Source organism: Ascaphus truei, chromosome 13 (assembly GCF_040206685.1).
Source record: "Ascaphus truei isolate aAscTru1 chromosome 13, aAscTru1.hap1, whole genome shotgun sequence".
In the NCBI taxonomy this organism is placed as follows: Eukaryota; Metazoa; Chordata; class Amphibia; order Anura; family Ascaphidae; genus Ascaphus; species Ascaphus truei.
Genome location: NC_134495.1, coordinates 19,965,668 through 19,982,706, shown reverse-complemented (window position 1 = coordinate 19,982,706; position 17,039 = coordinate 19,965,668). Strand labels below are relative to the sequence as shown.

At 45.6% G+C, this 17,039-nt stretch overlaps 1 protein-coding gene across 1 annotated transcript in view; it reads right to left on the bottom strand.

The window, feature by feature from the left end:
• Positions 1-5,457: 5,457 nt before the first annotated feature.
• The window catches only part of CORO1C (coronin 1C), a 63,193-nt gene continuing 51,611 nt past the window's right edge, over positions 5,458-17,039 (bottom strand). The window contains exons 9-11 of the mRNA XM_075568802.1: positions 15,870-15,927; positions 14,538-14,783; positions 5,458-12,753 (exon numbers count right to left, since the gene is read on the bottom strand). Of these exons, the coding sequence (XP_075424917.1) occupies positions 12,616-12,753; positions 14,538-14,783; positions 15,870-15,927 (442 nt within the window). The 3' untranslated portion in view covers positions 5,458-12,615. The remainder of the gene's footprint in view (positions 12,754-14,537; positions 14,784-15,869; positions 15,928-17,039) is intronic.

Here is a 17,039-nt window from a genome sequence, read left to right as displayed (position 1 = left end):
AAGCCCCCTCCCCCAACAGGTCAGGTTTTCAGGATATCTCTGCTTCAGCACAGGTGGCTCAATCTGAGGCTCAGTCGAAGACTGCACCACCTGTACTGAAGCAGGGACTGAATGGGTCACCTGTGCTGAGAGAGACAGACTCCATGGGCTACAGCAGGGGTGCTCAACTCCATTCCTAAAGCCCCCTCCCCCAACAGGTCAGGTTTTCAGGATATCTCTGCTTCAGCACAGGTGGCTCAATTAGAGGCCTCTGATTGAGCCACCTTTGCTGAAGCAGGGACTGATTGAGCCACCTGTGCTGAAGCAGGGACTGATTGAGCCACCTGTGCTGAAGCAGGGATATCCTAAAAACCTGACCTTTTGGGGGGGCGGCTTGAGGACTGGAGTTGAGCACCCCTGGGCTATAGCACTGGTTCCCAACTTCAGCCCTCAAGGACCCTCGAACAGTCCAGGTTTTAAGGATATCCTCACATTAGCACGGGTGGCTCAATCATTTTGACCGAACCAGCTGTGCTGAAGCTGGGGTATCCTTAAAACCTGCACTGTTGGGGGTTCTACGAGGACTGGAGTTGGGAAACACCGGGCTGTAGGACCGGCACATTACGGCGGCAGAGTCGGAGTCCTCTCCAGATAGTTTTCACTAAGCAGTCTTCTGTCCCTGGAACACAAATCAATGGCCTTCCCCGGGTCTCCCACCTCCTGCAGCTGTCCTATGGCAGAAGACTGCTTAGCGAACACTGGCCCTAATATCTTCTCACGGATCTGTTCTAGAATCTGACCTCGCTTTGCACGTTAAGGATCCCTCATTATCTTTGGGCGTGTTCCCGTCAGTCATATCTTGTAACCGAGAGCACAGAATAACCACCCCGCATAGTTCCCACTCATGTAAACGTTCAGTCCGACACAGGAACAACTGCAGCTGATGACACAGAGAGATCTTCGTGTTGAAACGTAGCGATAGACGCCTTTAAAAAAAACATGACATTATTTCGTGTTCAAAAAGGTTTTCTTTTACAATACACAGGGAGGAGGAATGCCACTCTTTACCCAACCTGTTTATAAGGTAATCCGGTGTGTTCATTCCTCTCACCTAATCAGTAAAGTGCACGGGATAAGGCAGAGGTGGGATTATTTGCAGGGGCGCTAGGGTTGCCAGGTGTCCAGTATTTAACCGGTCCTGTATTTGGACACACTGTCCAGTAAGAAATGAGAGGTAATACTGGACATAGTGACCGGTATCACCTCTCTGGATATAGTGAACTGATTGGCTTGGGGGGGAGGGGCGCGGAATTTCCCTGAGCAGGTCTGATGCTAGGGGGCTGGCAGCCATCCTGATTGGCTGCTGCTGGGTAATGCAGCCAATCAGGAGGAGGTGTCAGGAGCCTGGGGGTTGGGCCAAGGAGAGGAGGAAACAGCATGGAGAAGTGGTGTGTGTGTGTGTGTGTACCTTTCACCATTGTGTCCAGTATTTTTGGAGAAGCCACCTGGCAACCCTAGAGGAGAGAGGTAATATTTCTACCACTGTGGTCCTCGTTCAATATAAATCCGAACCGCTTCCCCGTGCTGGAGAAGAGCCAGCACCATTCAAATAAACTGGGACAAAAAAAATAATCTGCAGAGCGGGGAAGCGTCTTCACTGGATGTAGAACAGAGGACAATATCCCACCTTCAAATCAACTTCCCCGATGGAAGGTTCTCAGCGCCTCGCTGCGCTCCGCAGAGTGTTTCTGATCTGTGGTGAAGGTGGTTCTTACGGTCCCCAACTCCCCTCCCTTCCGAGTTCACTAATCTAACCGCAGCATCTCATCTCTTCCTTCGGCCCCAACGTCTTTTCGGCTGCACTGTGACCGTGGTTTCTGGACTCTAGTTGACTTACCACCACCACCCTCTCCCCCCCCCAATCAACTCGCTTCCCTGTTCGCTTCTGCCTTCTTAAGATAGGAATGGCAAAGCTTAACACACATGCCTCAAAGATGTGTTTTATTTGTAACCTTGAATACTTTGAACTTGCTCCTTGGAAGCCCAAACCTGTGGCGGGGGCCCCTCTCGATATTAGGGCTGTTTGCGGGGAGTGGTCCTGGCCCAGTATTGCACCGGCTCACCATGCTAGGTGGGATTGGACTTCATTGGCGTGTGAGATAAATAGCCCCCTCTGGTTGTGCAGAACAGCTGTTTACAGCTGTTGTACAATACACAGCATCCTGTTGGGAAACCAGGTGGAGTGATTCAGATACAAGGCCGTGAAACTCTTACAACACACGTGGAAGTTTTGTAACCATCACTTGTTTTTTTTAACCCACAATAACTTTGTTAGTGTCTGGTTATACCCAGGTATCCGCTTCACATCGCAAAGGCACCAATCAACCTCGCACTGATAAGGCCCAAAAGACTGAAACAGCTATCTGTGAGGAGGTTTGCTGGCTCTACACTTCTTTAACTCAGGCTGTACTGAAAAAGCTGTATAATGCGGCAGGCATAAGTTTATAGGGGTCCATGTTAAAGTGGGTAAGAAGTTAAGACTAACAGAGTGCTCATTTGTATGTCATTTCCCAGAATCCCTTGCTGCAGTGGAAGCACTGCATGCTGGGAGATAATGGGGAGAGGCAGGGTTGCAGACCTGAGACATGTGAATGTGCTCACAAGCGGTGTTTTTATTTGCTGTAATATCGTCCAAACTCTGAGGTTTTCCTGTCGAGAATCTACAGAGCCACATGAACTAAGCAGCATGAGGTGGCAATGCCAGCTTACGGATCAGTGGAGAGACCTCACTGTTTAGTTCTGGAAACACCCTCTCATCCCTCAACTAGAGGTGGTGCAAAGAGAGGAGACCACACACCATTTTAAATGTACAGATGGGAAGGGGCGAGGGGACAGGATTCAAAAAGTATCAAACACAGCAAGGGATTCAACAAGGAGCAGGAGGGAGGGGGGAGGGAAACTCGTCTCCAGAGAAGTGATAGAACAAGAGGTCCATATTCTGAAGCGGGCGGGCGGGAGGAAAGGTGAGGAAGACCTTCTACACAGAAATGGTGGTGGGGGTGTGGAATGGCCTTCCGGCAGAGGTGGTAGAGGGTAATACAGAAAGGGCATTCAAACATGATAGACAAGACTATCCTAAATACGCAAGAGAAAGGAATAGGGTGTGCGGTTTTACAGCAGATGGGAAAATTGTTTATCTGACATCATTTTTTTGCTTATCTGTTGCACTAAAAATGCCTTGATCATATACGTGTGTATATATATATATTTATTATTGTGTGTGTGTCTTTTTGTATAGCGCCATTCATGTAAATAGCCCTTCACAGCAGTAATACACGTGATAATCATATAAATAACAAATCATGGGAATAAGTGCTTCAGACGTAAAAGTAACATTTAGTATAGTATGTAAAAATATATTTTTGGATAGCAGTTTTGTGCTCCCTTTGTATACAGCTCTGCGATGAGCAGCACCCCCACCCCCCACCCCCCACCCATCCAGAATTGCCATGTTTTTAGCTGGTCACTTTTCAGGTTCACAGATTTGTACAGTGTGTGTGTTTGTGTGTGTGTGTTCACTCGCCCCCGTACCTATATTATATACTTCTGTAGTTATTTTGTACAGTATCACATACCTATTCTCCGGTTTCCCTTCGCTCGCTCACTTGTTAACCCCTTGAGCGCCACATGTCTTAGAGACAGACACACACCTTATTGCATTAGCCCCCTACCACCTCTGCTGGATGGCTATTCCACGAAATACCCCCCCCCCCCCACCCACCCACCTACCTTTGTGTAAACATACTTGTGCTAAGTTTGCAATGAAATCCAGTGTGGAATGGAACGGGGACAACTCACTGGTGCAATATTCCTAGATTTGACAAAGGCTTTTGATACTGTTGAGCATGTTATCTTGCTTAAACTCCAGGGCTCTGGAATAGGGAAACATGCTTTAAACTGGTTTCATTCCTACCTACCAGGTAGATCCCAACATGTGTCTCTCAGGCTCTACCTCCAACCCCTTGGATATCACCTGTGGCGTCCCGCAAGGCTCTGTTCTGGGGCCCTTACTCTTCTCAGTGTCCATCAATGATCTTCCTACAGCTTGTAAGGGAGCTTTAATACACATGTATGCAGATGACACAATCTTATATGCACACAGCCATAGCCTCTCCGACCTTCAACACATACTACAGTCTGACTTTGAGACTTGAAAATTTGATTTCCCAAAACAAACTGCTGTTTTTAAACACTGACAAGCCTGTGACAATGCTATTTGGGACCAAGGCTAAATTTTTAAAGCTTCCAATAACTGAGCTCCAAATCAGAACCAACGCTAACACCACCCTAACCCCTGTTACTAGTTTTAAATGTGGGCATACAGTTTGATTCCCATTTAACATTCGGGATGCACATTGATACCCTGACATCCAAAACCTATGCCAAACTAGGTGTACTTTACAGGAACAAAACCTCCCTAAGGCTACCCTTATAGTGCCGCCGACGGCCGCTGGAAAATCAAAGAGATGACTTCCAGCGATCGCGACCAACCTGTCGCTCCGTCCTTACTATAACCGCACGTGACGGCGGCAATGCATTTGTTTTGCCGCAACGTCGCGTCGCTGGCACTATAAGTGCAGCCTAAGTCTGCTGGTCAGAAAGCGTATCGCCCAGCAGATGCTAATGGCAATTATCCACTATGGGGACATAGTATACGGCTCGGCACCCCAAACCCACCTTAGCAAACTTGACACCCTCTACAATTCAATATGCTGTTTTGTTCCCTAATGCAACTACAACACACATCACTGCGAAATGCTCATAGAACTAGATTGGTCATCACTTGAGACTAGGCGCAAAGTTCATATTTCCTGTCTTGCCTTCAAATACTTTCTGGGCAAGCTACCCACCTAGCTGAACAAGCTCCTCACCCCTACCACACGCAGCACTTATCCTCTGAGATCTGACTCCAAAAGACTGTTCATGGTCCCAAGGTTCAGCAAAGTATCCGGCCGCTCCTCCTCTTACCATGCACCCCAAAACTGGAACAACCTACCAGAGACTCTCGCATCCACCACAAGTTTAAGTTCTTTCAAAACTAAAGCGGTCTCACATTTTAATCTGGTCTGTAACTGTTACATACGCCTATAACATATTATCTCTTACTGTGCATGCAATATCTTGTATATAATGTATACCCTGTTCACTTATATAACCATGTATTCTTTGTCTTAACTCTATGCCCAGGACATACTTAAAAACGAGAGGTAAATCTCAATGTATTACTTCCTGGTAAAACATTTTATAAATAAATCAACTTCCTCACGTCCTCCACAGAACGTTTTCTACAATAAAAGGTCCAGAAACACATTACTATTTAACAACTTGATACAGTTAATCTTCTACATGTAACCCCCCCCCCACAAATCGCTCGCTCACTCCCACAAAATACATCTGTATAAATAATGTCAACACAGATTTTCAAAAGTAACGCAGTCATTTTAATAGCAGTAGTTTCCAGAACATAGAACATCACAATGCAGATTTAAAAAAAAAGAAGAAATATATTGACATCAAAATGGAAGACCCCGTGTAAGCAAATTGGAAAAGCCGCCCCTTATTTTGGGATGTTATTGGCACGTTGCATTGACCTGGACCGGTTTTAAAATGACCTTCGTTATATGAAACCAAACTACCGATTTTCTATATTTCTCTGCCTAGGCTCCGACTCCCCGACTTCGTCATTTCCTTGGCTGTAAATAAGAAACGCACATTGAAATGACGTATAAAGTCCCCGGACGCATTTAGAGGAAGCTCGGTCAAGTCCCACGTATGTAACCCCTTCCCTGCCAGAGGGGCTTACAACGCATTGCAAAACCATGCAAACATTTTGCAGAACAAAAAAAAAAAAGTGTTTATTTAGCTAGCAATGATTTTCTCCCAGAGTATGAAGACCTAGACAGAGTTGGTTAGGGGAAGGTTGGCATATTCAGGTTAGGTTGAACAAGTCCCTTTATTGATCCGGCTGCCTGGTAAATAAATATGAAGAAATCCCTTATTGACTTGGTCATTAGCCTTTACCTTTGGAATAACTGTACTTTTAACAATGCAATGCATTTATTTGGCAGAAATGGCCATTTCCACTTCTACATTAAGCTTGCAGGAAGCCCGTTTTGCTGCCTCCTGATTATAGACTGTATCCAGAGTGAAACATGTTCTATCGCGTCACACTGAATGTCCCTTGCTGTTGCAGACAGAGCCGGCATCACAAAACGCAGCAGGGAACATCGTCCAATTCAAGTTTTATTCGACAATACTAATTCAGCTTTGGAAGGCAGCCGGGCCAGGTTAATTACCCTGATCCGCTTCTAAAATAGACGCGGACATATTCCAATTTCAGGGTCCCCTCCCTTCTTTGGACTTGGGGTTAGAAACATCCCGATAGGAACACACATTTGCGATAAACCTGTGCTTTGAGATGCGAAACAAGCATGAAAAAAAAGTTGGGCACGGTGTTACTCTCGCACCTGATTGAACCTCCCCGTGTGTGAAGCTAAACAAAAAAATAAAGAGCTATTACTTCATTTTCAATAGGCGTGTGGGAACTTCTGATGGACGGAGTGTTCCTGCTCAGTGGAGCATGCCTGGAGAATGAGGGGAGTCCGTAGTTCGTGTGACCTGGATAGAAACCCATTCATATTCTGTGTAATGTGAACCCACCCAATTTCACCCATACAAAACCATTATGGTGGGCATATTTCCGGTTGACCAATCAGAACCCTCCACCCAGCAAAGTTCACCGCCTACATTAAATTTCCCACCAGTGGTACCCAGTGTGTGGAACTTTCGGGCCCACAGCTGGTTGGCTCAGGCTGTTGTCATGGATACAACAAATGTGTTTCTCCAATGCAGTAGCATCACTTAGAAGACTCCCTTCACCCAGTTATGTAATAAAGGGCACATGGGAAGTCGGACAGGTCCCTTAAACCTGTGGTGACTCCCATAATCACAGCATAGTAATGGCATGGAAAGTTCCACTCCTAATGAAGTGGATAGGGCTGGTTGAGCCGGTGGCTTATGTGATTTTATTAAGGACGCCTGTAAGAGACCCCAGTAAGCCTAATAACATAGAAAAAGTGCTCGTCCTCGATTGTGAATGCAATAAGGCACTCAGGATGGATGACTAGAAGGCAAGGTCACCTTCACCCAAATAGTAACTCCCCTGAGTAGCCAATGACCTTGTAAAACAAGCAAGATAGCAACATCATATTTGTGCAGTTTTCCCCTCAGTTTCAACAGTATTTACCTTGTCATTACATTCCATTTTTGTACATTATTTTATCCCGATCACACCTTGTGAAATTCACCTGCAATTTTCTCTCCTGAAGAAATACGCATTAATAAATTTGTGCAGGTCCCGTTTAATTTTTTGATGTTAGAAAATTAAACTGCTTTGCCCTGATCAGTGCCGTGTTGGAATTGCCCCAACCTAGCTTGTAATAGGAGCCGCTGGCAATGCACGTGTGACATTCAGTACTGTTAGGCTGTGCGTGAACGCTTTCCAACAGCAGCAATCGTGTCATAGCAGCCAACAAGGTGTTGCATTAGAGTGCTTTCTTTTGACTGTATGGTATATGTTCCTTTGGGGAAGGGGGATCTTTACAGAAATTGATCGTGCGATTGCAGATCTGCAGCACAACTGCATTTTACCCTCTCACTAGATCAGGACTATCCAGAGCTCCGTTCGTTAATGCAGCGATTTAACCTGACGTTATTTAGGTCAGGGGTGCTTAACTCCAGTCCTCAAGCCCCCCACCTTCCCCCCCGAAACAGGTCAAGGTTTGATGACTGAGGCACCCCTGATTTAGGTCATACCTGAAGGTGGTGTTACTCGCATCAAGACCCTGAAATAGGGACAAAGACTATTTTGGGGAGCTACCCAAGTCAATTTGGACTCTAGCAAACACACTTTTATACAACACTTGGGGAGGTACAGCTCAACCCCCTTATAACGCTGTGCTTGGGGTCCAAAGAATCACATCGCGCTACAAGCGGATCGCGTTAGAAATAATGTACAATTGTATGTATTGTACAATAAAGTATTTAAGACACCAATAATCGTGTTGTAAAGTATTCATACATATGAAAATTGGGAGCCGCGCCTGCATCACGTTATAAGCGGATTCGCGTTGTAACGTGGTTGAGCTGTACCTAGGAAATACGCCGATTTAGGGCATTTGAATACACTTTGCATACTTCCCACGTATCTCCGGGGGTCTCCACGTGTATAAAAAAGGTGAGTTAGGAGAGGTAGAGAGGCAACGTGTGACTCTCGGTAAGAGATACCCAACGTGAGTCATGTTATTTCAAGCTAATTTAACGTGGTGTGAAGCCGATGCTAAATGAGATATACAACAGCCGTTGCTTTGAAGCCGTAACTAGCTTTGTTGATGGGTGTAAACCGTGGGAAAAAAATAAGGGGCGTTAATGACCGATAACGTCCCGCTGGAAAATCTGGGCCGTGGTCTTGACTTCATGTCTTCTCTGTGCCGCTATGGATTAGACCAGGGGTGGCCAACTCCAGTCCTCAAGGGCCATCAACAGGTCAGGAAGACCGAACCACCGATTATCCCTGCTTCAGCACAGGTGGTTTCATCGGTGGTTCGGTCTTCCTGACTTGATGGCCCTTTAGGACTGGAAGTTGTCTACCCCTGGATTAGACCAACCAGGCCACTATTTGAACCCTTTCAGAAGACCGCCCCATACACACAAAGTAGACACCGGAGATCTTTCTTGGACATGATTGTAATCGGACATACATGATTAAAAAAAAAAAAAAAGTATCGTACAGACCCAACATGAATGCAATAACCAAGTAACCAACGGAGAAGGCGGATTTATCATAAAAGATTTTACTAGCACGGGGAGAAAGATATATATATAAAAAAATGATAACGACGCAATAAAAAAAAAGGCATGTAAACAAACCAGAGATGTATATCGGGGAAACCATCCAAACAGGATTTCATAGATGTTCAGTCCCGCATATAAACAGCCGAGTGATCGGTTTAACCCAGATCCCTGCACTATACAGAAAGGTGTGGCTGGCAGCTAAAGTGTTAACAGGTTAAAGCTCCGTTATTAATGCCTTGGGTAACAAAAAAAAAAAAAAAACGGATTTTTTTTTGGTAACCTAAAGTTTAGGGTTTTACTGCCTCGCTCTCTTCTCTGTCCCAGCTGATATACTCAACTCAGACGAATCTTTTGGGGGACTAGCGTCCAAAATTGAGAACCTCAACCCACGCATAACAAACCCCTCTTATAATCTACGAGCTGCCCCACCCTTTGAAAAATGACTTTATACAAAGGCAATCACTGTTAAGTTAGGCCAGGGGGTGCTCAACGCCAGTCCTCAAGACCACCCCCCCCAACAGGTCAGGTTCAGGATATCCCTGCTTCAGTGTATAGGTGGCTCAATCAGTCCCTGCTTCAGCACAGGTGGCTCAGAGGTGAAGTCTTCGACAGCCTCTGATTGAGCCACCTATGCTGAAGCTGGGATATCCTGAAAACCTGACCTGTTTGGGGGTCTCGAGTGCTGGAGGTGAGCCCCGCTGATCCAGCCTATAAACCCTTTGCCGGTATTAATTTGCCGTGTGGCACTGCGGCTTCTCACGTTCTGCATTTTTCAATGCGACACTTGGTGTGTAACTTTTTACACCCGGGGTTGTGCAAAAGGCATGTGCGAATTTAATGTTGTAATCCAATCTACCTTTCGGTTAATGAGCTACTTCTGTTTGCCGGTGTGTTTGCAAAGTAATGACGCTGCCACCACCCAAGAACCAAAAGCAAAAAACAACTGTACTGGTGGCATGAAGGGCTGACAAACAGTCTTATCACAAAGATATTGGCTACAGCTTGCAAAAACCCTCCCGGTCCTCAGTTCCCTATGACCCGGGGAGCGACTGCCCTTTGAACCCAGGAGAAATATTACGGTAGACATTCTGGCCTGGCAGCCTGGGGGGATTTATATCCCTCCACCCTTGGGATATAAAGCTGTAGGCCCACTCGAGGAGTTCAGTTACCATGTAACCCCCACTCCTAAAATGCGGCAGTGCAAAAACGTAGGCATACGAGCAGAGGCGTTTCACACACCTTTATACAACATATTTTAAAGGTGCATTTGAGTCCCACATCGAGGGATATACTGCAGCAAAGGCAAAGCGCTTGGCATGAGAACACCTTAATAATTGAAGGTGCAATTATTGGTGTTTTAAGTTCAGGCTTCGTTCCCAGAAGGAAATCTGTCTGCAGATGGAGACCCCTCTAGTTTATTTGTTGAATAACTCATTATAAGGACACATTGCTGAATCCAGAAAGTAAACACACTGCATTTTTAAAGAGCTGTATTTAAATCTGCAGTCCCCCTTAGCTATGGCAGGGGCAGCTTTCAGGGGTAAATCTGGGTGATGTGTGTTTTTTTTGTTAACCAAAACGTGACACTTTTTTTCTCCTACTTTTCATTTTACGTCACTTGCTAAACACCGTGAGCTCGACTTGGGAGGGGTTGGATTTCCTATGTCTGTGGTTTCAACAAGAGTTTGCACAGGCAACCCCCCCACCCCCTCTCTTAGGCCCAGCTCTATAAAAAGGGTGCAAAGCTTTAGGACGCCTCAGCTCCCATTCAGATTAAAGGAAGTAAAAACGTGCTAAGCCGTCGCACCCTTTTGTAGATATGGGCCTTAATCTATATTGGCTATAAAAAGAGACGGGGGAGGTAAAGTGAACACTTGACTGACCAGCCCGCCCCATTTAGAGGCCCAGACAATTAATGCTTTTCTTTACAAATCAAGGCAATCTTTGCTTTCTGCATGTTTACATTAAAAAAAACACTAAGCATTCTAGTGGTCGTTTTTTGTTGTTGGCTACCATGGATTGCACCCATTTACGTACACGAGGTTCTCACGCTACAACACACACCGAGGTTTGATCACCACTGGTCCCATTGCTATGCGTTACTGGTGTCACATACGCTGCAGCACGTTGCTGGCTCTGGTCATAAGCGCTTCAAGAACACTCGTGGAGAGAGATGCTAGAACAGACTATATCAATGGACCTGCCTTAGAACCCAATATCAAACCTTTGAAAAAAAAAAAAAGAAAAAAAGATGGATGCAGTGCTTCAAAAATGTAACTTTGGGCTCACCACCATCATCAAAACGCATTAGGGAGACTGTTGGTGCTGGTGATGTTCACTCCCAGAATCACTGCTGTTCACTGTTTATTGGCTCTACTTCCCAAGTGAGGGCAGTGACCTCAGACTGGAACCAAAGCTTCATTTGATTCAATCTGCCATACTGTTTTATCCCATTCAGCCAAGATATTCAGAGGGACTTCGATAATCCAAAGGCCGGGGGGAGGGGGTGGGACTGCAGAATTGTCCCTTCCAAAGGATGATGGTGATAGCTGGGATTGGACCTCGAAAACAAGGTTCAATTTATGCCATACAGCGAAAAATAATAACTCTACATTATACAGATGCCCAGGGCTCCTGTGAGATAAAGCTACAAGATGAAAACGCAGTGACCATGTATGAGGTTTAAGGTACGTTCCCCACGTTTAATGCACCTTTAAAATGACGTTTCTCGCCCTCCTCTACTCGCCCGCACACTGCCTGCAGTTAAAGAAACGTCAGCAGCACAATAATAGCAAAAAGATTTATATAAAAACTCATGAAGCTTGACGGCAATTTTTCTTCCCCCCCCTTTTGCAATTCCAGACAGTGTAACAAACACAGTGCTTGTCCCTTTACATTAAAATTTGTTTTAATATATGATGCATGTCCCCAAAATTACAACCTCACAGATATGCTACTGGTCTTTTTTTGTTTTGGCAAAAAATAAAGATGGTGGAATTGGTCCGTCCTAGTTAAACCCCTCCCAAAAAATAACGATATCGTACTGATTCTGGAATTGGGCAGATAATCACGTAACACTTGAAAGATCAGGGTAAAATCTTGCATTTTTTTTTTAAAACTGAAAAGCTTATTTGTTGCTGCCTTTTAGCGGATCCACATTGAGCTCTTTATAGATGAAATTGTAGTGTACAGCGTTTTCACACAGAAGGAACCTGGGAGGGTTGGGATGCTCGGTACACCATCATTTCATCCATGTAGCACTCCTCTATCCGGCCGCTAAAAGCCAGCAAGACCTGATCTGCTTTTCTCCAAAACCAGAACCGCTTTACACCCCCCCCAAAAAAAAAAAAAAAATATATATCATTAACCTCCCCTTTGGGATCACAGGCTCACTTGAGGAGTTGGGATATCAGCTGATAAGCAGATTGTGCTACTTAACGAGTCGGTTACCGGCAGCTTGGCTACACAACCAACTCGCTGAGTGGCACAAGACATCGTTCTTCAGTTGATGCTCCAGATTAAAGGGGTACATGGAAAGTCTCCGTGGCAGCGCTGGGAGTGCCTGCTCGAGTCTGTGTTGGAAGGCGGATCTTCGTTTGGGCCCTGGGGGTGGGGGAGTGGGTGAGATTGGGGGGGAGGGGGAGAGGGAGAGACGGAAAGGAAACAGAGTGGAATGTGGTCTGGCAGTGGGCACCTTCAGTTGATCCGGGAGCCATGATCCGACTATTCCTCGGACTCGTCGTCGTTGGTGAATTTGGCCAGTTGGTCCTCTAGTTTGGAAATCCGTTCGCCCTGGCTCCTGATCGTGTCTTTCATCAATCGCAGCTCCTTCATCATCTCCTCCATCCTGCTGTCGTTGGGCTGGAAAGGGCGAGAGGCGGAAGTACAGAGAGGAGGAGAGTACGTGAATACCAGCGCTGGTCTATTATGGTCTGCAATCATTAATATAAAGAGGTTACGTGTAATCTCTCCCCCGCCCCCTGCCACCCCCGAAAGTGCCTCAGCTTGAATAGAAGCTCAATATGATGCCTTTTAATTCTAATTTGACTTCTTAGCACTTTTGTTTTTCTTGAACAGGCCCGCAGCCTGCAGCAGCGGGTCCACATGGTAACCCCTGCTGCTTATTCCCATACGGAAACCTAAAGCTGCTTGCAGCCTCAACATGTTATGCGGTCCAATCCCGAGCTTTTCTGAGGAGACTATGAAGTCCAGCGGTGTCACAAAACAAGAGAGGCCATATTCATTTTTGCTTCTGAGCATATTCAGGTCCCATTATGGAATGGGTTTCAACGCTAGGAGCAGTTTCTATAGACATGTTACATTGGGCTGCAGTGAAATCAGAGGACAGGGTAATAATTTGCAGGCACTGGTTCCTTCCATTGCTTCAAAAGGTGCAATGCAACTCAAACCAAAGAGGAACCAACAGGGGCCAATAAGACAAACGCATTATAAGAAGATCAGGGAAACGATCAGTATTTTTAAAGCAGCAAAACATGTGAAATCATATGGTTTATTTTTAAATAAATCGGTGCTGTAGTATTCGATCTTACAGCATTTAAAAAAATATTATTCAACACTTAAGGCCATTTTTAATTAGTTTTAAAGCATCGTTTGATTTCTATAGCAGGCTTTAGCCCACCTCCCCAGCAGTGCAAGATCTTTGTAACACTTTCCTGATTGTGATCATTTGTTGCCAATGTTCCCAGCAGCTTGAGCTGTAAACTGTAACAATAGATATTGTTACCTTGGTAATAAAAGGGTATATTGTAGCTGCTGAGTTACACTGCCTGAAGCAGCCATTATGTTAATCACACCATAAGGATTTGGACAGATTTATAACAGGAGCACCAAATGATTGCCAGCTTAGGTAATGTAGAATTATTGTACATTGTCGCACGCTTTAAGTAAATAAATAAGGAAGGGGGGATGGGGGGGGGAGGGGGGGAGAAATGCTGCTACAAATAAGATAAGATGACAAAGTGATTTGTTAAACATGGTAACGTGGAACTGGCTCCCTTTTTGTAATGGCACTTTGGGTGATACTTTGCCAAGTGACCTCATGCCACTTCCAACAAAATAGAAACATTTGAAGGCAGATAAGAACTGCTTTGCCCACCCTCCTGTCTGCTGCAGGACCTCACATCCTGTGTGAAACCTGTCTCTCTCATATTGAGCATGAGACGCAGGGCTCCCTCAAATGCTTCAATTCTATTTCTGTATTAGTCCTTACCCCCTCTGCCGGGAGGCTATTCCACGTATCCACCTCCCTTTCTGTGAAGTTCCTCTTCACATGTCCCAAGTTGCCCATCCTCCAGCTTTAGTGACCTCTTGGTTGCCTTAGAGCAGACGTGCGCGAGATTTTTTTTTTGGGGGGGGGGGGGGGGGGCTTTGTGTGTGTTGACCAGAGTCTAGAAATGTCCTCCCCTTCTACTGGTCCTCTGGCAAGGAGTATGTGGCATGGGGTTAAAGGGGGTGATTACACGTGAGTGAGGCAGGCTTTAATTAGAAGACAGCTCCTGGCCATATTATAGTGTTAGTCTCAGAGTCCAGCCCGATTGCGCGTCTTTGGGTCAGTGTAGGTTCTGGGCTCAGATTCGGAGCATTACTTGTGGGCTTGACCTCCCAAATCTGCGGTATATACTTACGGCGTTGCCAACCTCCGCTGTCTTTTTGGGGGTGCTGGTAGACTCCGCTTTCTTGTTGCCCGCTGGCTTACTGCCCAGAATGTTCTTTTTGACCACGTTGAGGTCCCGGTTCTTGGTCGGGAGGTAGCCGTGCTTCAGGGAGATCAGGACGGGGTCCGCGTTCTTCCCATCGATCCAATCCTCCGCCTCCATGGGAGCCTCTGGGCCAGAGGTATCTGGGTAGAGGTCGTCTTGGAAGAGATCAGACTGGATGGAAAGGGGGTAGAGGTCACTTTGTAGGTCTAAAAATCGCCAACTCGCCCATACAGCGCATTGCCGGCCCTTCGATAACAGAAAGGGGTTAATGGCTCAGGGGTGTGGGAGTTTAAAATGGCAGGCAAGAGGAAGCCATTGCCGGTTAGTAACTTAACCTCTTCACTGCCAGAGGGGAGGCATGAACAGCGGCAATGTCAATGGATCAATCCTAGACAGAATGAGGTCATCAGCAGGAGTGGTCACGTCCAAATTGGGTGCGTGTGATCTCAAATCCCCCTCCACCCCCCCACCCAGATACTAAATCTTAAGGAAGATTAAAATGGAAGTGTACCCCCCCCCCCAGGAAACAGGAGGTATTGTGGGAGTCTAAGTGATGAAATAACACAAAGGGTGACCAATGTGAATGGCTGATTTAAACCCAAATTTATAGACTGGAACAGCCATAACCCCAGTTAAAACAGGGAACTTCCTGTCAGTCAATACTTCGACTGGGCTAAAAAGACCCTTTAAAGCCCCCCCCCACCCCCTCCCCTCAGGCGCAACCCCATCTCAGAATCTTTAGGGGCAGTTACCTGCACAGCAGAGCGAATGGGAATTAACTGCCTCTTAAATAATGGACAATGCAAACATTAAATGATCATCAAAACCAGCGCCTCACGCCGATTAAGATCCTTTAACCAGGACATTAAAACGCACAAATGAGTATCCCATGTAGGGATTACAACCGGAATTTGCCCAAGTCTGGTATATCATGTCTTTATTTTAAATCTCATTTAAATAGGCATCTGTGTTAAATGTCTTCCCATAATCTGTTACCCTTCTCCTAAATGCTAAGAAGTTAAATGGTGTTGTTCATGAGAGCACGTGCATCGGGACAGTAGAAGAAAATTAAATATATAATAATTATAAATTTACACACGACACATTGTTTCTTTCTTTAAAGACCCATTAGCGTCCAAAATAATGGTATCTGAACTAATTAGACAAATACCCATAATACCCCCATTATTTGCATCAGTTGACACCCTTGAGTACAGTTCTCTTTGTAGCAGACGAGCGCTTCTGATAGTCACTCACCTTCCTGGGTACGGTCATGATGATGGGTTCACATTTCCTCTCGTGCAGTTTGTAGAACCTTTTGGGATATAGAACATGGTGTAAAGATCGCTCGGCAGAGGAGAAGATCGCGACATTCAAACTGGTACAACACGAAACCTTCCAAACTTAAAGGAACCGTAGTGTGCATGTGTGTGTGTGATGGGGGAAAGGGTCTAACATGTGTACCACTAAGGTAACAAACTGGTTATATAGAGAGTTTGCTCAGCATTGATTTAGAATAAATACTGAGCAGGGGCCACACACCTGCTGATTTAGGTTACAACCCCTAAGGTGCCTCTGTGTTGTTGGACTCAATGGGGTTTACCCTGTGGTAACACCATTGAGTGTCAGCAACACAGGACACAAAGGCACTTTAGGGGTTGTAACCTAAATCAGCAGGTTTGTGGCCCCTGCTCAGTATTTATTTTAAATCGATGCTGAGCAAACCCTTTTGATTGTTTTTTGGCACATAATTCCCACCTACTCCATTAGGATGAAATAAAAGATGACTACAGTATATAACTTTGTATAGTGATGCATTTAACAACCCGGCTTATTTTCTATTTCTCTTGATATGGCTGCTTAACTTCACTCATTTGTTTTATTACGGGAAAATAAAAATGGCGTCTCTAAGGTGCCTAGGAGATTACTTTCTTTAAACTAGGCGTTCATTTTCTATTTATTTTTCAAACACATAAGACCGTTATTTCGAAGACAGAAAAACAACAAGAGCAAACTACATTTCAAGCGCCGCTATTATATAAAGTCAAGATTAACTTTTTATTTCTGATGTATTTCTGTGTCATAAAAACAGTGTTCATAAAGAAAACAAACAAAAACCTGGCAAAACTATGGAGTGGAGAACCCTTTAGATGTTGAGGGCAGCGCCGGTGTCCTCCTGACACAGCACGCTGTCGCGAAACGCGTTGAGGTCACGAGTGGCTGTTCAACGCGCTGACCCAGAGGCTGGGACAGAAGAACCAGGAAGCCCAGGCGGAGGAAAGATCGGCCGGTCCAGTCCGGACTTCACATCAGGTGTCTGCCACGGCTTACCCGCTCTGTAGCTTGTGGTTAGTGCCTGCCCCCCCCTCTGCGGTATTTTAGCACATGTATTTGTTCTCAGGAGTATACGATTTGAGTATTTTTTAG